The following is a 23,149-nucleotide window of genomic DNA, read 5'->3' as shown; positions in this document are numbered from 1 at the left end:
GGGAAGCCCCAAAACTTACATTCTTGCTGATGGCTCTGATGAAGCCAGTGTCCTAAACACGAGGATCACAATTCATTAAAAAATTGATGTGCAGTTTGCGTATCTGAGGGTAGTGAATTCAGTATCTGTTCTCTGGGACAGAGGAGGGAGTTAGAATTTACTAGAAACTACATTGACCACGTGGCTTCATATCATGTATTAAGTGTAGCTGTCACATCATAATCCATTGTGTATCTACATTCTTCCCCTGGAAGCTGGTATCTAACCGGGCTGTGTACAGACAATTAAATTCAAACATTGGGAACGCCCAAACTATTGGTATTTGACTTTGGGGTATTTACTTCCTGAATTGTTTTCTTTAGATGTTGTTAGCTCTGAGCATTCAGAGGTTAATGGCATGAGAAAGTGATCCTAATACTTCAGCAAATTGGCCACAAAACAGACACTGACTGAGCACTGATGTTATTAGAATAGGAACTTTGGGCAGAACCCAGTCTATATCCTTTACCCACCAAGGGTCATTTAAAAATGGAAGGGCTGCCCCATCTCTTCTTGCTGTATGTTTTCAGTTTCCCCTCTTTTCATTGTCTTCTGTCACCCTTTATCTCTCCATGGATCTTGTCCAGGCCCGTGTCTCTTTAGGGCAGGCAGGGAGGGTGCGAAATGGACTCCGTGGAGAAGAAAGGGGGAACGAGTGAAAACATCCTTCCTAACAATCTCTTTATAACCTGTTGTATCTTCTTGGCTCTTTACCTAGAGGTTTATCTCCCCCTCCCAAACCCATAAATATATTAGAGCTAATGTAAGTTTGGATTTCTTTCTGACTGTAGACATGTTCTTAATCCTGTATGCATAGAGTCACCATTTGCGTCAGTGTAACCTTGCCTTTCCGTTAGAGGGTTGTAGGTGGAGGATGTGGTATAAATGGGGGTTTTATCTTTTGTTTCTGGTTATGAAAGGAATATATGTAATGGAGAAAAATTGGAAGTTTGAAAAGATAGAAACAAACAAATCTACCAGTAGCCAATCACACAAAAACCATTACTATTAGCATTTTGGTATATTCTTCTCTATTTGTTTTTTAAGCGTCCTTGACCTTACACTGTCTCTTCAGTTTTACTTACTATTTTTTATTATTATTTTTTGACTTTTCACCAAGATACTTACATATATTACAAGTTCTTTGAAATATTTGTAGTGGCTGCATAACATGTCATCAGGTGCCTGGACTCGCTCGGAGGAGGGGGGAGGAGGGGAGTGCGGGTGGCAGAGTCACAGCAGTAGTGTTTTTAGAAAACCAAGGACTGTAAAACCCTTTCTGGTGGTAAAAAACATACCCTAACAAAGTGTGTCCTCCTCTGTCATTCATGTAGGTTGTGTCAGTTAATTCCGCAGTCACCTACTTTTGGAATGTAGGGCACTTTATTAACCTTGGGTCTCTCGTCCAAAAGCAGATGATCAATGTTAACATACTTTGAATGGGGCTTCTTAAAAAATTAGGGTTGTGATTGACTCTAGCTCAGCTGAGTCAAGTTAGAGAAGATATTAAGTTTGTTTCCTAGTTTCATGCAGATAAGGAGAAAGAGTGCAGTTGTAGGTGTTTAAAATGAAGTTTAAAAAAATTTGATTAAAACTAAAACTTGGGGAAGTTCTAAAAATGGAACTCCTTATGAAGTACCTCTTAAAGTAACTATGCTTCAGGAGGAGGGGTGAACACAAAAAACTTGGAGTTGCTTTTGGATCTTATACAGCAGAATGCATGTAAATCGGCGTCTGAATGTCTTCCTCCTAGAAAGTTCGGGATGACAGTACAGGCTGCTTTAATCGGAGGGCTAAGTAGCTCTGGTGTTTGGCCTCTTTCCCTGGTTCGTCTTGGCTTTATAATGTCCTGCCTTTGGGGCCAAGGCTGCTCTCTGCTTGACCTCCCTAATCAAGAAGGTAGGTGGTAACATCACATCTCAACTTCATCGATAGTACTTAAGAGTCGTTGGTAAACAGGCCAGCAGGAGAGCTTTGGAGAAGTCAGTGTGGTGCTTTGTAATTGTCGAATGGAGGTGCTTAGACTTCTGAGACAGGCTTTTCAATTAACTCTTTTCTGTTAATACCAATAAATGTGCTTTGAGATGGTAGCAGATATTTATAAAAATAGATAAATTAAAATTCCTTGGCTGATGTGTTCAAGAAATGTTGGATTAAACAGGTTTATTTACTGCAGGAATTCTTTAACATCTTTAATTGACTTAGGGGCATTTTTCAGCTTTAATGAGGGAGAATAAAGTAAGCAACATCCTCAAAACTCATTTTGCCTCATATAATCCTTTTCTAGGAGGACCTCTTTTGATATCTTGATGTAAAAACATTTGTAGCAGAAGCGGGATTTCGTATCTAGGTAGTATGGATGAATGCTTTTCAGACTTTACTGTGGTGTGATTCACCTGGGGATCTTGTTAAGCTTCCCCTCCTTCCTGATTGAGTGCGTCTAAGGTGGCGCCTGAGAGTCTGCATTTCCCGGAAATGCTCAGGTGATGCCGCGCTGCTGCCACACAGACCGCACGTGGAGAAAGGGGGTAGTTAACTGTTGATTACTAGCCGCTGAGATGGGGCCCGAGGAAGATTAATACTTGCCAGGTGGTTTTAGTAGCGTTCCAGAAGGCTCCCTCATGAGCTGCGAGAGCTGATTGGAAGTTGCTGATGCCTCTTATGATGAAAGGAGGATTTCCAGAGTGAAACCAGAGAACTAGAGATCCCCTGATCTCCGGGACTTCTGAACACCGCTGGGTGACCTGCGGGGTATGTGCTCTAGGTCTCGTTCTGGCTGAAGGGATCACCGTTTCTCTTTGCTGGGACTGTCGCGACCTTTGTGCTGGAGTAGAAAGTTGTCGGGGAGAGACCACCGTTTGAGGAAAGACTCTATGATGACTTGTTAGAGAAGAAAAAGGGTGTCTAGACAGATGGGAAGAAATAATTTGGCGGGAAGGCAGAACGAAGGGGATTCAGTGGAGGGAGAAGGAGATCTAAATCAGTGTCAAGGAACAGAAAGAGTAAGCGTACAGTCAGGGCAAGAAACTTGTCGGCACCCACGCAGCACAAGGCTTATTACCCGTTACAGAGAGGGAGCCTGGGGAGAAAGTGACCCTGTGCTGAACCTGGCCCGTGGTGGCATCTGATGTCAGCAAACGAAGAGAAGTGATAGTTGGGGTGTGGTTGCTGGAAATACTAAAGGAAATACGTACAAGATGTGAATGAAGTTGTGGTTCCATCGTATGGCTGTTAGAGTACAAGGAAGTGGAGGCTGGTGCGTTTCTAAAGTGAATTTTCAGGCTTAAAGAAAAGCTCACGAGGGCTTCCCTGGTGGCGCAAAAAAAAAAGAGAGAAAAGTTCACGAGAGGAAGGAGGACGTGTGACCCAGGATAAAGAAAGTCTCACGAGCCTGTAGGACTCCAGGGCCAGCTCACTGAGGGCTTGGGAAGTAAGTGAAGGCCGACAGAGCTCGCAGTTTTGTGTGTGATCAGAGCCAGCAGAGGAGGAAGGCATAGGCCTGCTTCTTGCGGCAAGTGGCAGGATGCGATGCCTCTCTTCTTACCTGCAAAAAGAGGATGACGTTTCAAACGGGGATTGCACGACATAGGCAGCAGTGGAGTGCCGGCTCCTTTAAATGATTTCTGGGGAGTTAGAAAAATGACCTTTTGTGATGCTGCAAGTCCACACGTGGGATCGCAGCACCGCTGTTAGGATTGTTTGCCAAATTGCCAGTTGAGGATCTGTGTCATCACCCTGGTATCATTGCACGTGTCATGAATTTTATAAGTTGTGTATGTGAAATTGTAAACTGCCATGGTTAATATCGATCCTGTCAAGTTCTAAAATGAATTCTTAACTGAGAGGTTTGGGAATGCTAAGGGAAATAAGTAGTAGTAACCAGGAGACAGGGTAACTTGAAAGTGAATTACAGGATTTCCGCTCGGCAGTGTCCAGATCAGACATTTCTTTAAAACTCTAGGTACAGTCGATTCATAGGTGAACAGTGGTGGTGGTGGGTTGTTCTCATTGACAGAAGCCTGTGGAAATTCTGCACCTGTTTGGGAAGGGACCATGGTCCCAAGAACCTGATAAAAACTGATTGGTTCTGAGGGAGCTCCTCCAGACTCCTGAGTATGGGAAACAGGACCTCACCCCCATGGGTCACGTGGATGAGTGAAATAGCCAATGTCCAAAAGGTGCTTGCTGTGAGAATCCTGGGCATGTGCCCCATAGAAGAATTTTCTTTCTCTTCTGACCAGGAGGAGCCTTGGGTGAGGGGCAGAGAATTCTGTCAGAGCTGCTCCAGCCTTGCTTTGTCACAGGTACTCTGCCATGTCCTAGGGATGTGGATGAAAAAGATACACCCCTGTCCCCGGAGCAGCTTACAGTGTAGGAAGGGAGACCCACATTCATGTACGTAATAACAGTCAAGTTTGCTGAGTGCCCCAAAACAACAGCGAATGCTTTCTGGGACTTCCCTGGCAACCCCGTGGTTAAGACTCTGCTTCCACTGCAGGGGGCACGGGTTTGATCCCTGGTCGGGGAACTAACATCTCGCATGCCATGCAGCTCGGCTGTAAAAAAGGAGCGAACGCCTACTGAGCACGTATGATACAGTGAGCACCTTTGTAAGCCCTTTAATATTTTATGTCAGTGGTTCTCAAAGTGTAGTCCATGAGCATCAGCATCTTCTGGGAACCTATTAGAAACAGATTCACAGCCTCGCCCCAGACCTAAGGCATGCAAAACCTCTCGGATGGGGCCCAGCAATCTGGTTTAATAAGCCCTCCAGGTGATTCTGATGCAAGCGATTTGAGAACCACTATTTTAAGACATGTAACCCTGACAGGAACCTTATGAGCAGATTTCATTTCTCCCATTTAAAGAGATGGAAACAGAGGTACAAAGAAGTTAATTTGTCTACAGATGCCTGACTTTTAAGTGGTACAGAGAGGTTTCGAATCTAAGCAATGCACATTAGGAGCTCTGCTCCTAACCACCAGACAAGGCTGCCTCCCAGGAGAATAAGGTGCAACGCACAGAGGAAGGAGCTGTAAACTCCAAAAGGTAAAAAGATTAAGGTATTAAGAGCTGGATTTTTTTTCCTTTGCAAACATTTAATGAGAATTAATTGTATGCAATGAATCATCTTACACACCGTGGACATTTATAAATATGAGTGGAATATAGATCCTATCTTTAAGATTCTTATAATGAATTAGGAAAACCTAATATAAATATGTAACTGGAATCTGAAGTACTTTGAAGTAACTAAGAGAGAAATTCTGACGGGGCAGGGAGTGGGGATTTGAGCATATGAATACATTTTGACATAAACTGTACGGAAACTTACTTCTTAAATGTATGAGGAGAAAGGCATTCCAGGCTCAGGGAATATTATGTGCAAGATTCAGATGTTTGAAACAACATGTGTTCCTGGATTTGCTAGTCTGCATTACGGTATAGCTTGGAAATTCCTAATTTAAAAGGAGTTTGTGCAACTAATTGCTCCTTGTTTATTTTCACCAACATGTTTTTTTTTTTTTTTTGGATGGCACTGTGTGGCATGCGGGATCTCAGTTCCCTGACCAGGGATTGAACCCACGCCCCATGTAGTGGAAGCATAGAGTCTGAACCACTGGGCCACCAGGGAAGTTCGTGTTTGTTTTAATCTTGGGAGCCAATAATTGTTTTGACCTATTTCTTGCTTTTATGTAACATGTCAGTGAAGGTGGAAATGTACCTTAAACAGTTTTGGAGGAAATGATCTTAAATGGCAGCGAGAGATCATTTGGTTCAAAATGAAAAAAATTCTTACTGGTTACTCACAGGGATATATTGCTAGGGAGATTACAGAGCTCCTCCTGCACTGTAAATTTTGATAATCTAGACCAGGATTGGTAAAGTTTTTCTGTAAAAGGTCAGAGAGTGAATCTTTTTGTCAGGAAAACGGTCAGAGGCCATATGTAAACACAGCAGCTTAACTGTGTTCCAGTAACACCATGAACCCAGTGTGGCAGCTGAGTTTAGCCTGTGGCCCCCTAATCCAGGTTCCCACCTGTTTCACGTCGCTTAGATGAAGGCCGTGGAATGTGCCAGGAGATCTCAGGATGTCCTGTTTGGTGCTATTATTTCTGAGGTTCTGTGTATGGCTTAGTTGAGTAATTGAGAAATAAAAACCAGAACTAGTTTGTAAGTCTTCCGTCTGCCAGAAGACTGTATGTTATCACCTTTATTGTTTTGCAGGGTTATACAGTTTATGTACAAATTGACAAGAAACATCTGAGAGACTAATTTATTTCCAGAGCCGATGAAGGGAAGCAAGATACCTATTCCCGTATTTCTTTTGCTCATTTCTGACTTGGCGTTAATACAGGGAAGGAAAAGAGAACATTCTTTCCTCTTGAAGACCCCACACAAAGTGACTTATTGAAATGTTTTCCACTACAAAGAAATAATTGGTATTCAAATGGATCTTTAAGTTCTAAAACAAGCACATAAATTATTCAGTGTATAAAAATATACTCTTGCTTCATATGTGACCACTTAAGACAGAGTTGAGACACTAGAGAAAACAAGGGGGGAAGGGTGGCAGAGGTGTTGACGGGTTTCATAGGTTTTGAGGGGGTGGTATCATACCTTACTACTTGGCCTGAGAGTCTGGGTCACCAGGCGGTGTGGCAATAGGAAGAAGTTGCCATTGGCAGTTCAGCCCCTGCTGTATACTGTAGAAGGTCCTAGATTGAAGGTCCTAGGTTGAAGTCCCTCTGGGGGTTTACGAGGCTGGTTGAGGAGAGATGATCTACACATGCAAATGGAGCCGGGAGGCATATTAGTGGCAAATACTGACAAGTATGGAGTGTTTAGGGGAAGAGATTGGTCACGGGAGGCTCAAGGCTTGGGTAGGCTTCATGTAGCATTTGTGTGGATGGAAGGAAGGGCAGGATGTGGAAATGTAAAGAAATACAGGGAGCAGAGGTCATGGCAAGGGCTTGCACACAGAGGTGCGAACGCACACGGTTTGCAGAGTAAAAATCAGACCAGCCGCCTGGCTAGAGCGGGAAGTTTGCAGGAGAGATGTGCAGCCTGGATTATGTAGACATTGAGGGGACTGGCCGCTTGGGTAAAGTCTTGGGATATTGTCTGTGAGCACGTAGGGAGCATAAACTGTTTGTTTTTAAATAAATTATATTTTTTAATAACAAGATGGTATGTAAGGAGAGGTTTTAGGGGAGGTTAATCTGATTTGTGTGAAGGTGCTAGAGGCCAGAGTGGTCAAGGAGGCAAGGAGGGTCATTCTGTTGGGTAGCCAGGATGATAATGTTACAGTGAGAGCAGCTTTTAGTAAAGAAACACATGCTGTATTTTGAATTTTTTTGAGGATTTATTTGTAGGGAGGAAGGAGGCTTTTATTTTTATTTATTTATTTTTTTGCGGTACGTGGGCCTCTCACTGCTGTGGCCTCTCCCGCTGCGGAGCACAGGCTCCGGACGCGCAGGCTCAGTGGCCATGGCTCACGGGCCCAGCCGCTCCGCAGCACGTGGGATTTTCCCAGACCGGGGCACGAACCCGCGTCCCCTGCATCGGCAGGCGGACTCCCAACCACTGCGCCACCAGGGAAACCCAGGAGGCTTTTATTTGTTTGAACTTTACGTTTTGAAATAATTTCAGACTTAAACGTACAAATAATACAGAGACTTTGCCTTATAACCATCTCCCAGCTTCCCCAAATGTTAACATTTTATATAACCACAGTGCACTTGATACACAGTACCAGCATTGACGCTCAAGTAACATTGACACTCAAGTAACTAAAATACAGACCTCGTTCACTTTCTGCCAGCTGTCCTACTAAGGTCTTTATCCTAGTCCAGGATCACACTCAGGGTCACATTGCCTTTCCTTGTCAGTTTCCTTTGTTCTCCTCCAATCTGGGGACCCTCAGTTTTTCTTACTCTTTCATGACTGACAGTTTTTGCAGAGCACGAGCTAGCTATGTTGAAGAATGTCCCTCAACTTGGAGTTGTCTGATGTGTCTCATTAAATTCAGGTATGCATTTTGACAAAAATACCCTAAAAGTGCCTTTCTCAGGGTATCGTATCAGCAGGCAAGTGTTGTCAAGTCTCATGGTTGGTGATAAGTTTTATCACTTAGTTACGGAGGTGTCTGTGAAGCTCCACTGAAAGGTTACTATTTTTTCCTCAGTGTTCCTTAATAGCTTGTGAGGAGACACTTTGACACTATGCAGATATCCTGTATCTCGCCATACTTTTGTTCCTAATTTTGGCATCCATCGATGATTCTTGCCTGTAACATTTAGTACTGTGTTCTTTGCCTAATGGTGATATTCTCTTTGCCTCCTTTCGTTGCATTTAGTAATTGAAAGAACTCTATAAGGAAGAGCTGTCTCCCCACCCCTCCCCCACCGCATTTTTTTAATTCAATGATTTATATCAGTATGGACTCATGGGTATTTATCCTACTGGTTTAATGCAATACTTTCATTGTTTTGCTGCTCAAATCGTCCCAGATTTGGCCAGTGGGAGCTTCTTCACGTGGGCTGCTGTGGAAAGGGTTCATGCTAGAGTCCAGGTGTGACCAGGCAGGTTGATTTTACCGCAAGTAGGGGATTCAGTGACACGTGGAGATAAGTAAGCTGACAATTTAACTGTTGACCCCAAATCTTCAGTCACTTGATGCCTAAATTGTAAAGGTTTTTCTGTGATTGCATTAACCAAGGAAGCCCACCCGGCTAGGCAAAATCATTCTCTTGTTTATAAACGCAGAGAAGAAAGACACTTGCCCAAGGAATGAATAGAATCACGTTGATGACACTTTGGGGTTTGTTTCTGTGGTACCTATTGTATATATTTTCCCAGAAGCTGCTGGTTGTTGCCGATCTGTCTCCCTAGGCAGGCAAGATTGTGAAACATTTATAAGTATTCCTAAGCCCCACTTTAATTTTCTCCTTTAGCTTTTAAGTGGGGCAAACATGTTTATACTAGAAGAGAGTCCTTTAGCAGTGGGAAGTAAAAATTAAGTCTAATGCTATGGATATCGTTAAAAGGGGATGTCCTTTCAGAAGGTATGTAGGTACGATGCCGCTCTGGGGACGTGAGGTTCCTTGGTTTAGGGCTGCGTCTGGGATGGGGTGGATAGAAAACACACACCAAAGAACAGGTGCAAGGTGGGATTTCCTGAGACACTGGCTCTTTGTTCTACACAAGCCAGACTTAGAAGCTCAGACTCAGAGCCCAGGGCTGTTCGGATGGCTTGCACCTCTGCTGTGTTCGGATCACTTGAGTGCGTCAGGCTTCAGAGCAGCAGGCGGATGATGAGAGGTTCAAATTGCCAATTCCCACCACTGGTTTTTATAGTTTTTCTCAGACCGGGGTGCATGTTAAAACTACATTGAAGGGCTTGGGAAAAAACCCACGCAGGTCCCTCTCCTATAGGTTCTAATTCTGTGGACCTGAGCTCCTGTTTGATTATTTCTTCAGTTTCCCAGATGGTTCTAATTTACCTCCAGGGTTGCGAACTTCTGGATCTAGCAGAGACAGCTATCTGTGACATCTTTATGCAGTTATCGGAACTTGTTTGTCATGTCATTCTTAAATTAGTACATTCCATGTTATAAGATAAATGTATGCGGAAGTAACTAAAGACAGGCTTGGGCTGCAAACTCAGGTGAATTTCTTAATCTCTTTAAGTCTAGTTTTGTCATCTGTAAAATGGGATTAAAACCTCATAGTTTTTCAAAAATTAAGCAATATATTGCATGTAAAATATTCAGTACAATCTCTAGCACACAGCAGAAACTGATTTATTACTTAGTAACATGCAGCATGTTACGGTAGAGTGGTGACTTCGGAATCAGTCACAATATTCTTCCAGCCCTGGCTGTGTAACTTCCCAGCTCTGGGGCCTTAAGTAAATTCCTTAATTTCTCTGAACCTCAGGTCTCTTGTCTGTAGATGTATGAATAGGTGGGTGCAGCTCCTAATGTGGGAAAGTGCTTAAGACAAAGGAGGTGCTCAGTAAGCATTTCTGCCGCCTTCCCTTTCATTCTGTTTTTTAACACATCACAGGGCAGTGGAAAACTCTAATTTTGAGAATATCATTGACTTCGGTTTGGCCAGGCTGTGTTGAGAAGATATTGTTACAGTGGCCTTTGTGGCTGTGACTGACTTTGGGAGCACATCCCTTGGAGCCTCAAGGAATGGTTGGGCCTGATGCAGAAAGAGTTGTGGTGCCTGGCCCTGTGCTTCCACATCAGCACTTGACTCATGTCTCCAGTTTGCATTATGCCGAACTTGTGATGACCGTGTCCTTCTCAAGCCAACTTCCTGGCTGAGTGGGATTCTGTCCTTTTCACCTGGATCAACTAACTTTTTTTTTTTTTTTTTTTTTTGTGGTACGCGGGCCTCTCACTGCTGTGGCCTCTCCCGTTGCGGAGCACAGGCTCCAGACGCGCAGGCTCAGCGGCCATGGCTCACGGGCCTCTAGCCGCTCCGCGGCATGTGGGATCTTCCCAGACCGACGAACCCACATACCCCGCATCGGCAGGCGGACTCTCAACCACTGCGCCACCAGGGAAGCCCTCAACCAACTTTTGATTGAGATGCAAGGGTATGCTGGGGCTTAAAAAGGACCTCTCTCCCCAACCCAGGCCTTAGAACTCTACTGCACAGCCTACTGGATCACAGCCTTAATTGTTTTAGTGCATAGTCTCTTAACACATGGGCCCTCTAGTTACTTATGGAGATTTTTGGCTTCTTAGAATGATAAGAAATCTAAGTACACTTATTCCACTTTAACATGTTCATTTCTACTTGGTCACCCAGAGTGGGTAAAGGACAATGGCTGAAGGGACAGCAAGTTGTGTTGTGAACTGAATTCTCAAGTTATCAACAGATTTGGTAGTTCTTGTTGGTTCCTATTTTAACAAAGCAGGTCATACTTCTCTGGTGACTGAAGTGATTCATTCTTTTTCCTTTCCTTTCTCTCTCCCCTTGTAGCCTAAGTATTTTAATTCAATCCAAGGAGAGCATTAAGGCATGTCCTTTAAAAGCTGATTTAAAAATTTGCCTTAAGTCTACCATATAGTTTAGCACGATATTTCCAATGACTCTGAAATAAGTTCCATTTTTGGTTCAGACCCAGCCTCAGAGACTATTAGCATCTAACTTTAGTGGACACCTAACTTTAAAAAAAAATGAAAGTAATATATGATTGCTAACCAGTTATCTTTCTGAGTAAAGCCTTCTGAGTTTACTCTGAGTTATCCTTCTGAGTAAATAAAATTTATTATGAATTTTTTCTGGAAGTTCATTTGTGAATATTAAAGGGTTGCAATTTTCTAACACATGTTTAAAATATGAGGTTTGCACGGAATCATTTAGGGAATCATTTTCTATGGTTCATTAAATTGGAGAGGAGAAGAAATAAATTTGAATTAAAATCTAATTTCATTTGTATTGTTACTAGTCTTCTCTCTATGGTCCGTATAAGTCCTTCATGAAAGAATCATTGCATCTAGCTTAAGTAATTCTAGGAAATTGGAAACAAAGGGGGAAAAAGAATCATTTCATCTGGGCTTTATATTTGAGATATCATGGTGAGAGCCATTTAAAAGAGGACACCTGCATCAATTGGACCAGACATCCAAGATTATAGAGTAAATTGATAGGAAATTAGGAAGAAGAAATGTTCTTCCTGATTTATTTAAAATGTTCTTGAGATCCCGTGTCTTCTGATAAATGATTTCTAAGTTAGAGGATGGTATCTTGTTCACATGTATGTTTCTGGAGCTGCCACTGTGCCTGGCAAGGAGATCAAAAGGTGCTTCATAAGGGAAATGAACGGAAGTTAGTTGCCACGGGAGTGATGAGATGAAGCCCTGAAATGCTGAGAGGAGAAACAAAACCGAGGGAGTCCAAGATGGGATGAAAACAGCTGAGTAATTGAGTCTGAGGGAAAGAATATTGAATGGCGAGGGGTGCATCTTCAAGGGTGTCCTTGTGCTACTCTTTCAGGGAAATGTTGGGAGAGCAGTCCGTGAGGTTCTTCCGAGCAGTCATTCTCAGATTCCTGTAAGTTGGCCCATGGTGTTTCCCCAGTAAAATTATGTAACAGTCCTTTCACAGTGTCTATGAAAAATGAGGTAATGGATGGTCAGTTCCTCCATGTTCTTTTTTCTTTAAGTCTTTGGCACTTGCTAGTTTTAGTCAATACCAACAGCTAACTTAAAGTGGTCTCAAAAAAAAAGTACAGTTACGGTAGTTATTTTAAGTTGAACAGATCAGTCCTTTCTGGAGTGGTACAGAGAGCGCTGAGCTTCCCCGGCTCAGGTGAGTTTGAGAGCTGCTGTCCTGGAGCGTTCAGGAAACACAGCTCCCTCGGGGCCAGTTAAGAGCGGGCTTCACAGGAGTTTCTGACAACAAATCCAGGTATTGTGTCCTGTAAAAGGCAGTTCCTGTTAGGTTGCTCTGGTCGATCCCCTGTGGGCTAGGCGCTTATCTAACGCTGTTATCTAGTCGGCATGGAAGGACCCCATGGCTTTATTGACTCACCTTACCAATCTTTTGTAACAAGCCATCCACGGGGGAAGTTTCTGTGAAGTGGAATTGTGCGAGTGTAACACTAGTGTCGAGACAGCCAGATTTGGGCTGGCGGCAGAGAGAAAGGAAGCCTTTCTGCTTTCTTTTGTGGAAGTGCCCCCGCCTAATTCTTTAGAGCTTGTTTCTACCTGGAAGCTTTCTTTTTAACTAGATTATGTGAAGTAGTTGCTTTTCTGAGCTGATTTAGGCAATTAGATGAGTAATAAAGATTGTCATTCTGGTCTGCCATATTGACTTTTAAAAGGCTGTTTAGGGGAAAAAAAAATCACTTATCATGATGGTTCATCTTCAAGTTATAAATCTGGTGTAGATGCAAATTTTAAACTGTTCAGTATTTCAGTAAGCGAATACAATGCCTAGGCTCAGAAGACAGGAGGCCTAGGAAGGGCCGGTTGGGAATGTGTATAGACTAGACCAGAAGGGGTGAGTGGGTGTTTTCTTTTAACACATAGCAATTAAAAATGGCCTGTCTTAAACCTTTCTTTTTTTTTTCTTGGAAGCCATTACAGATCTTTAGCAGCGTGTACCAATTGGCATTCCTGGATAAAGAGTCTGTATATTTGTTTCAGTTTAATTAGAAGTACTATGGGAGCTGTGTGGAGTGGGCAAGGGGCTGAGTGAGAATTCTGTCTTAGCTTAAAGTTTGGTAGAAGGTTCAGACACTGGAAGGCAGTGAGTGGCAGGGTATGTTTTGTAAGTGATTCTAAGAGGTGGACGCGGCGGACTAAAAACTATGGGATCTCAAAAGACAGCAAGCTTTGGAATAGCGGTAAAGAGCTTTTAAACATAGATTGGAAGCTCAGTAAATGTTCATTTCTCTGTTTCTTTTCCTAAACCGCAACGGGAAATGATAATAGTTTTCTATTGCGCTGTACACATGTGGGTGACGGTGCTGCTTACCTGATTGTTAGGAAGGAAAAATAAGCTCCTACAATTCAACTCACTCAGCAAATAGTTGATGCAGAGATATAAATATCTGTAGTAAATGAATAGAAAAATAAACATTGTGTGTGTGTGTGAGGTTGTGTGCTAGAGGCTGTGAAAGCAAAGCAGGTTAAGCTACCAGCACTCCCTCAAGGAGCGTATGGATTCGTTGGGGCAAATGCACACGTAGAAAGATAGCCAGTACTGCAGAGCACCCAGGAGCCGCCATATAAATAGTCAGAAAACAAAGAGCTCCCAGAGGGACAAACTGCAGTGGACTGGGGTGGGTGGGCGGAGCTTCACCCAACAGGTGACTGCACAGACCCGGACTTCAGTGGGGTTCAGGGGTGTAGCAGGGAAGACGGAGGGCTTTCGCTTGTGGAGGACGGTGTGAGCAGAGGCAGGTATGAATCGCAGCTTCTTCTGATGAGTAGATCTCATGCTGAGTCAAAGAAGCTATGCACGGAGGTAGAAGAATAGAAATCTGTTGGAGGCAGACTGTGGTGGGCCCAGAGCGGCAGGCTGGGGGTTCGGACTGACAAGCAAGAAGGGGCCTACTGTCAGTTGAGGGGCTGTGTAGGGACTTCTGTTCAGTTGCGGTTTGCAGGATGGCCTGAGGGGGCGTGACTGGAGCCCAGGGAAATCCACTAAAAAGCCGAAACAGCAGGCCAGGTGTGCAGGGATGAGAGCTGGAGCTCGGGTTGGTGAGAGTGGAAATAGAAGGGACAGGAGAAATGGGATCAAAATCACACTGAGAACAAAGTGATACATATCCAAACATGCCTGTTTTTCTGTTGCACTTTTTGAAGCTGTGCTCTGTAGGTTGGGAACCGTTCCCGTGGAATATCCTGTCCCATTGGGATGAATGTTGACCAGATACTTACACTGAGTGAGAATAAAGATGTTCATCCTCCACGGCCCATGACAGTTTTTTGGCTTAGACAACTGCTGGGCCTGCCATGGTCGCATATATTGTGTCCTCATAGTACAAAGCTTTCTGTTTGGTTCTAATTTTCCCCTTTTCTTTCTTTTCATATAGACTCTATCAAGAAGAATTTCCAACCCATACCTTGAACCTGCTCCTTCCCAGGTATGATTCGTATCTCTCTTACAGCATTTTCTGAAACAGTGATTCTTCCCTTTGCTCCTGATTACGCCATCTCCTTCACCTGGGGTGGCACGGCCGAAGGTGTTTCAAATGCTCTGATACTTGAGTCATGGATAGGACAAAAATGTTCTCCCATTTTCCAAGTCCTCTACGTGAATGCATTATGAACATGGCAGAGTTCATATATAATATAAATATTTTCAATTTGCTGTATGATAGACATGCTGTATTTTTAAAATACTGGATATTTTACTCTGAAAACTTTGTGTAAAAGGGGCCTATTTATATTTATTGTTATCTAACAGTAGAATATCCCCGAATGCTCATTGAAACAAGGTGGGGATGCCTTCATTATGTTGTGTTAAAAAAAAAAAAATCAGCTGACAGGGTTGCATATTTTAGAATAACAGGAGACTGTGAGCTTTGTGAGGGTGGGACCGTTTTGGCTTTGCTCAGTACTGCATCCCCAGCATCTGGAATGGGACCTGATAGCTGTTTAGTGTTTTTTGAGTGACTGAGTGAATGCATACTGGTACATTGTCAGGACTAGTCAAGTGTCAGCTGACTCATACGTCTTTTATGGCGATACTTTCTGTTATCGGACTTAAGTTGTTTTTTTTTTTTTTTAATAGATTTAACGTGTTAAAAATAAATCATTACGTGTCCTTCACATTTTCTTCTTAGGTTGTGTTTAGGAGGTGATTACAGGAAAATTAAGGGAGTGTAAGGATAGGCTTGAAGTGTTCCGGATCAAGTTATAGTCAATATATTATCAATTTGTTTGCCTTGGGAGAAGACATAAAATATTTTGTAGGTGCAAAAAGAGTTCAGCAAGAAGCAAGTAAACAGATGTTAGCATGCACCCTCAACATATCTTCACTTTCATGAGCCTTTACTTAGACGGTTCATTTTCATTTAGCTTCCTTTGTGAAGCAACATTGCCCTGTGGACGAAGCTGCCAATTATAGAAAAAGGAGGTAGTTTATAAAGTGGGACATAGACCTCTCCAGATCTGAGGAATACCCTGCTTCATCCTCCAAGAATCAGAGATGCATGTGGACAAATCAGAAGATTAAAAAAAGAAGCTATATGAAACTTTTATCTGCTAGATGGAATTGTGAAGTAGATGAAACCAGGATGCTTGGCATTAACTGTAAACTCTGCAGTTGAGTGAAGCTTAAAAGCAAAGCACACAGAAGCCTGCTATTAAATTGTGTCATGGTGAGAGATGCTTGCTAGATAGGAAAAAATTATTTTCCCAGCTTCCAAGACATTTACAAGTATGCATTTATCAATATGGCAGAGTTCATATATAAATATTCTTCAATTTGCTGTACTGGTACAAACATTGTATCTAAAAAAACAGGTATTTTGCCCTGGAAACTCTGCGTAAAAGGAAGTTATTTATAGTTAAAGCAGTTAAGTGTTTTAAGCTTAGGGACTTGGCCATAACTTTTTCTATATAGTATGTCATTGGCAGCTCACAAATTGTCACATCATTGTTCTGAATTCTCAGTGAGTCTTTGTCTTTTCTGTGTAGATTTATGGAGAGAATTCTTCTTGTGCAGGAAGAGCACTGAGGAATATTATCATCGTTCAGGCAGCTGACCTGATAAAGGACAGGGTGAACCTCAAGGGATTTTACAGGTAACACAGTTTCCTAACACCTCGTCAGAAATTCTCCTTGAGAAAAAAACCCCAAAACATGTTAAAGACATAACCTTGATCACAGAGAGATGGGCAATTATCAGTAGGAGGAGGGTCGGTTTGTTTGAAGTATCTATTTGGGATACTGGTGGTGTGGTGACTTTCCTCTTAATTAAACTTAGCCGAGTGTTTCACAGTTGGACTCCTGGTCTGAAGATAGGGAGATGACAACTGGAAGATTACAATACCATAAAGAATAGGGAGAGTACTCAGAATAAATGATGACAAAAAAAGTAGGAAAGGGTCTCAGAATAAAGACATTTCTTTAAGTTAACTAAAGTTAGCTTTATCACAAACTCATTACATTCATTTTCTTTTTTTCCATTCGCCACAGATGGGAAAAATTCCATCATGGGCTGGCTTTTGGGGATAGTGGTTCCCAACCTATTTGAGTAAGACGACCCCCCACCCTTTTTTCTGAGGCATAGTTTACATACAGTAAAATGCACAAATCTTAAGGGTACAGCTTGACGAATTTTTAATCATTACGCACACTTACGTAACTACTATCTACATCAAGCTTTAGGGAGTTTTCAAACCCTAGATAATTTCTTCGTGTCCCTTCCCTGTCAGCAACTATCTCATGCCAACAACTTCTTTCTGATAAAAATTTGGCAGAATCAGTAATATTGGCACCATTGACCAACTGTGTAGTGGAGATGAGAGAACTATAATGAATTAACACTTTAAACTCCCATGTTAATTAATCACAGTATTTCCGTAGGTTTTGACACATTCGGCATAGGTTAGATATGATTTATTCCGTTGACAAACAATGCTTTTGTGTATATGGAATTGTGAACCTCTTGAGAAAGCTCAAAGGTCACTGCCCCACCCTCCCATAAGGAGTTCACAGCCCAGGGTCTGAAAAGCCACTGGTTTAGAACCTAGGCCAAGCAGACGCAACAGGCTGGAAGACAGGCTGTGGTGATTGTTGGATTACTTCCCGTAGAGCTCCCCCCGCCTTTTTAAAAAATAGATGGTGGTATCAACTTTAGACAAGTCTAATTTTTTTCCCCTTTTTTTTTTAAAACTGACACTGCATGTATGGGCATCCCTCAGAGTTACTGCAGGTTTGGTTCCAGACCACTGAAGTAAAGCAAATAGCACAATAAAGTGAGTCACATGAGTTATTTTGTTTCCCAGTGCCTACAACAGTTATGTTTACACTCTAGTCTATTAAGTGTGCAATAGCATTATCTAAAAACAATATACATACCTTAATTTTGAAAATATTCCTAAAGCTTGCTAACCGTTATCTGAGCCTTCAGCAGGTCATCATCTTTTCTGTTGGTGGAGGGTTTGAAATATTGTGATAAGTACCAAAAATGAGACACAGAGACACAAAGTGAACGAACGCCATTGGAAAAATTGGCACCGATAGACTTGCTAAATGCAGGGTTGCCACAAACCTTGAATTTGTAAACATGATATCTGTAAAGTACAGCAAATGAAAGTGCAATAAAATGAGGTCTGCCTGTGTAAGTCTTTGGGTTTAGTTGTCAGCAGGCTCATAGGATTCATTTCAGTTCCCACATGAGGCTGTATGTAGGATCTGTCCTTGTTCTCAGTTTTGTTTCTGATTGGATATAGATTGAAAAAGAATTGGGAGATGTACATTAATCAGGTTCACGGAAAAGAGCCATCCATCCAAGTAAGAACATGCCTAGGGTTTAGTGGGAGTAGAATGTGGAGAGAGCATGAGTTGTCCTATTTCAGACTCCAGGTGATCAGGCCAGAACCTCCTTTCTTTTGTAATCTAAGGACTGATGAATGCTCTGGGTTTAGAGACAAAGTGCTAATACGATTGCCTAGGCTGGGTCATTTTCATTTGTCTGGTAGTAAATTGAGCAAAGCGTTCTCCGTGTACCCCATGAGAATTACTTTCGCAACTTTGAAATGTTTTCCATTTATTTGGTACTATAGGAAAAATCATACTAGTTTTTTGAGGCTTCATGTAAGTGTGTAAATACCACTGCCCCACTGACATTTGAGATGAGGGTTCTCTCTGCACTACTATGAATTAATTACTAAAAATGTAACCGGAGACAGAAGGAGGCCAAGAGAAAGCGAATTTTCAACTTGAGATTAGTAAAATTAATGTTTTATTATGGCAGTCGCATTGGCCTTGGAGCCAGTCACCTCCATATCACAATGTTCCTGTCAAGTACGGCAACGCTAGTTAGATCTGCATGTACTCGGAACAGTTGCTGGATTCAGTACAAGACTGAAAATACACGGGGAGTAAGAACTGCCGTGGGTGTTCACATTCCTCCCTTCCAGGCATCTCTGATTTCTCCACTGCTCTCCCCTCAGTCCTGGAGGTTTAGGTATTTAGAATGGATTGTTGCTGATCTGGTCCGCAAGTGAAGGGGGTGTGAGTTAACGGCAGCGGCAGCTTACCTCATTTTGTTTGCTTTGGTGGTGTTAGTGATAGTGTTCATCCTTACCCCAGTGATGTTTTGCCTGGTGCAGATGGATTGTTGAAAGCGATTCGAAACATAACTTGTTAAATTGGGGATGGGGGTAGAAAGAGATCGTGTGCCCCCGAAACAGTAGCTTGCTCCGAGCGCGGGAGCCTGATTATTCAGTAATAACTACACATGACAGCAGTCACGGCGGGACCGTGTTTTAGCATATCCACTCAGCCCTGCACCTCCCCAAGACAGAGCCCTTCCCAATGAGAAGGTGGGGCTGGGTCACCGGCATCACCCGGCAGCCGGTTAGAAGTGAGGGCTCGGAGGCTGCACCCAGCCACACTGCATCAGAGTCTGCACGTCAACAAGATGCCCCAGGGGACTGACTCCTACTAAACACCAATTTGGGAATCCCTGGTCTGAGGCACGTCTTCCTCATCAGCTGTGAAGAAACAAGCCAACGCATCTGTCCAGTCACCATTTGCAATTTGACAGTTTAGTTTGTTTAGTAAATGTTTTGCTGTATCCTGCCATGTTCCAGGTGGTGTCAGACACAGAGCAGGCTGAGGAGCTGCCTGTATTGTTCTGAGAATAAGGAATAAGATGATAAAAGTGCTTTGCAAGCCCAAAGATGCGGGCTAATTGACAGAGGTGTTGAGGAATTAACACTTTAAGCCTTTAATATGAAAGGTGTCCTGTAGAAGTTAAATTTGACGGTTTGGTCTAATTGCCTGTTTTGTTGCAATCTGTTTTCTTGTTTTGTTTCAAAAAACATCCATTTATTTGACTGTTAATCTTATGTCTTAATGCCAACCTGCAACTGGAATTGTAGAGCTGGTACAATCTGGAATTGCCTTAACGGCCTCAGAGTATCTTTCAAATATTTACTCCCAAAAAGTGATACTTTATCTAAAGTAGAATATTTGTTCAGATATCTCAGCAGAAGCGTTTACTGCCTTATTTTTCCGTCACTAAAGAAAACGTAGCATCTCATGGCATTTCTTCATACTGTTGGTTACTGTGTGATTTCTAGGTATTTATAACTATGCCAATCACAAAAGATAGACAATATTTTTCTGTTTTAGGAATACAAATAAATGTTGGCATCTTTTGGTCCTTAAATACCAAATATAGGAGAAAGATAGCCTTTTACATGATACACCTCTTTAAAAAAATTTTGGGTGACCTTTTTTTCCATACGGAAGAGTGGGTTTCAATGAAATTTCTGCAAATTAAAAAAACTTACTTCAGAAAGTTTTCTTCGTTTGGTTTTTCATCTGAAGCTGATAAAGATGGGAAAGTAGGCGTGAAAGTACCGCTTGTGATGCCCAAATTGGGGCATTCTTTGAACACAGCTGTGTATTTTAAGGATTACAGATAGTATTTCTTGCATGTGGTTAGTGGAATCCATCATCCAGGTTTATGGGTTTATGATCTACGCTGCTTGGCAGATTGCTTAGATTATGTTAAAAAGGTTAACAGTCAAATGTATTGTTCTTTGAGACAAATATTAAGATTTACTCTCCGTTTAAAGATCAGAAAACAAAACTTCATACTACTCACTGTGGTATAGCCTTGTCTAACCCTGGAATTATTTTGTTCTCAAAGAGATGAGATAAAAATGTGTAATTGCTTGAACCAAAGCTGATCACCACCAACTCGAGGTACTTGTCTTACCAAGGCAGAAGCATTGTCTTCAGGTAAAGGGCTGCTAAATTTATCCCTTCATTTATTCTAATGTATATATTCAGAGACTTTACCGCGGGCCTGGACTGTTCTGATGTTGGCAATTAATCGTAAGTTACATACACATAGTCCGTGTTCTCCTGAAAACTGTTCTCAAGGGAGATATTATTCATTTGGAAAGATGTATAATTGCTAAATGTTACGTACACATAGTCCCTGTTCTCCTGAAAATTATTCTCAAGGGAGGAAAAGAGATACTATTCATTTGGAAAGATGTATAATTGCTAAATGTTAGGTGATGCGAAGAAGAAATATAAGAGGATATAATTGTAAACTTCTGTAAGGCAAGCGATATTTGAACTGAAACTGAAAGATGGATAAGAGGTCCGTGTCATTTATTCTTGAGTTGCTTGTTTAAAAGCACATGAAAGTGACGGTATTAAATTTCATTTTTTTTGGCAAATGGGTGGCAACCATGTCTTACTGGGAATGGCTTTGCTTTTGTCCAGGAGAAGCTGCGTTGGGTCGGAACTGGTAGACTGGCTTCTAGAACACTGTCCTTTGGTCCAATGCAGATCTATGGCCATAGGGGTCTGGCAGCTCCTACTGGATATGGGAATTATGTCATCAGGTTAGTGTTACATGTTTTGAAGGCACAGAATCATTATGTTGTTAAGCTACTTGACCAAAATGTGTTTGATTTCCTAGATGATATTATAACCTAGATGGAAATTGTGTTTGCTGGTATATTTGCATTCTCTTATAAATGAATGTGACAGTTCATCTTGTGTTACTTCTCACACCTTTTGTAAAAATAATTAGGTACTTGTTTCATTAACTACTACCTGTAAGAGTCTTTCCCTTACGCCCTCTCTTCTCTACTTAAAATGATGCACACAATTTTTTTAAAAAATTAGTCACATCTTTAGTTGCTCTAAATGTGTGAGTTGTCTTGCTGTACTTAGAATAGTCATCGGAAACTGACTTTATGAGTAGCATGTGTATGCCATTTTAATTGTGTGAGTAGTCATAAATGATCTATGAAAATAAGCTGTTAGAACAGAAAATTGATGTTAACTAGAAGCTAAAATAGATGGTGGATATCTCTTTTCTTTGTTCAGCCAGGGAATGGAAGACTTAGAAGTCAAGCAGTTTGGATTCTTTATTTATCTCTATCACTCAGGTGCTGGTTTGTCACTGGGAAGCCCTTTTCTTCTATAGATGAGAAATATTGAGGGTCAGAGAACATATAGTAAGTTTCAGAAAGGCACACGCCAGGTCCCACTGTGGAAAAGTGGTACAGGTGGGGATGTGGGTGTAATCTTAGTCGGTCACACCTAGCACCTGATGCTCTTCTTTAGGAAAACAGTTAACTGCCTTTGAGGGATATAATTATCAGCTTGCTTGTGTGGTTCAGGTTTCTGCTGAGCAAAACATTTTGTGTTAATATTTTTTGGAAAAGTCTCCACGTCTTGATTTCTTTTAAAATAGGGTTTCCCAACCTTGGTAGTGTTCACATTTTGTGCTAGATAATTCTTAGTTAATGGCGGGGGGGGGGGCACTGTCTCGTACATTATAGGATGTTTAGTAGCATCCCTTTCTTCCACCCACCAGATGCCAGTAGCACCCCCTAGTTGTGGCAACGCAGAATGTCACCCGACATTGCTAAATGCCCTCAGTGCTGGTTGAGAACCACTGATCTAAATCTTGCCATAGTGTTGTATTTGTGTACCACCACAGTATTTAAAGGTACTGCTTTGGGACGCTAAAAGAAAAAGTTTCTTCTACTGCCTTTGAATTGCTGTTGATTTCACCTGTCCCTGAAGTAGAACAGTTGTAATATACACGTGAATGTGCTGGCCAGAGCTTTAAGTAATAAAAATAGGGTGGTCAGTAAGTCCTTTTTAATTCAATGAGACTGTGAACATGAATGGACTTCATTATCGTCCTACCCCTGGCTTCTCCCTCATACTTAGTAGGCCTTTCAATTTATTATTCAGTTTATGGCTCTCTAAATGATATACTTTACAAAACTGATCCATGCCTTTTTTGCTTCCAACAGTGGACCAACATTTATGCTTTCAAGATACCTATGTTTTCTACCAGTTTTCGTCTGATGAGTGTAGCTACTTGTACTGTGAATTTGAAAGAGAAGAGGCGTGGCAAAACGGTGTCAAACTTTTACTGCAGCTGGTGCCTCTCATTCCCACTAGAGCTGGCATCTGTGAACTGTAAGTAGATGCTGTTTTGTTCCATTGTAAAATTATTCTCACTTAGCGAGCCATCCCTGTGTCTGGGGACTGTGCTCTGCTTTTTAAGATCATCTCCTTTAAGAAGTAATTGTTTTATTCCCATTTCTCAGATGCAGGTTCAGAAAGGTAAAATGCTGAAAATTCAGTCCAGTTAATAAATGACTGAACTGGTATTCAAACTCCAGAAGTCCATGCCTTACCGGCTGCACCACGCTGCTTCTAGTTTAATCATTGCTATATGAGTAGATGGTATAAGTTGGGAATAAACATGATTTAGCTTAGGTTGGAATAAAATAATAACTGACATCCTCTCTCCAAGTCGTGACTTTCCTAAGAAAGAGCTCAACAGACATTTCTGAAAATAATCTAGAAGCAACAGCTGGCAAATTAAAACACATGAATCATTATCACAT

The 23,149-nt window shown here is 41.9% G+C and overlaps 1 protein-coding gene across 3 annotated transcripts in view; it reads left to right on the top strand.

The window, feature by feature from the left end:
• The window catches only part of RAPGEF5 (Rap guanine nucleotide exchange factor 5), a gene marked incomplete at its 5' end in the record, with an annotated part of 214,756 nt that overhangs the window by 25,138 nt on the left and 166,469 nt on the right, over positions 1-23,149 (top strand). For all 3 annotated transcript variants that reach the window (XM_082662272.1, XM_082662273.1, XM_082662271.1), the window contains 4 exons: positions 14,606-14,656; positions 16,215-16,321; positions 20,994-21,115; positions 22,547-22,715. In XM_082662272.1, coding sequence (XP_082518398.1) covers positions 14,606-14,656; positions 16,215-16,321; positions 20,994-21,115; positions 22,547-22,715 — 449 coding nt within the window. The remainder of the gene's footprint in view (positions 1-14,605; positions 14,657-16,214; positions 16,322-20,993; positions 21,116-22,546; positions 22,716-23,149) is intronic.

The sequence above is a fragment of the Grampus griseus genome, assembly GCF_964374135.1.
Source record: "Grampus griseus genome assembly, chromosome: 9".
NCBI lineage: Eukaryota > Metazoa > Chordata > Mammalia > Artiodactyla > Delphinidae > Grampus > Grampus griseus.
The sequence above is the reverse complement of the archived record's forward strand: the minus strand, read 5'-3'. Positions and strand labels throughout refer to the sequence as shown.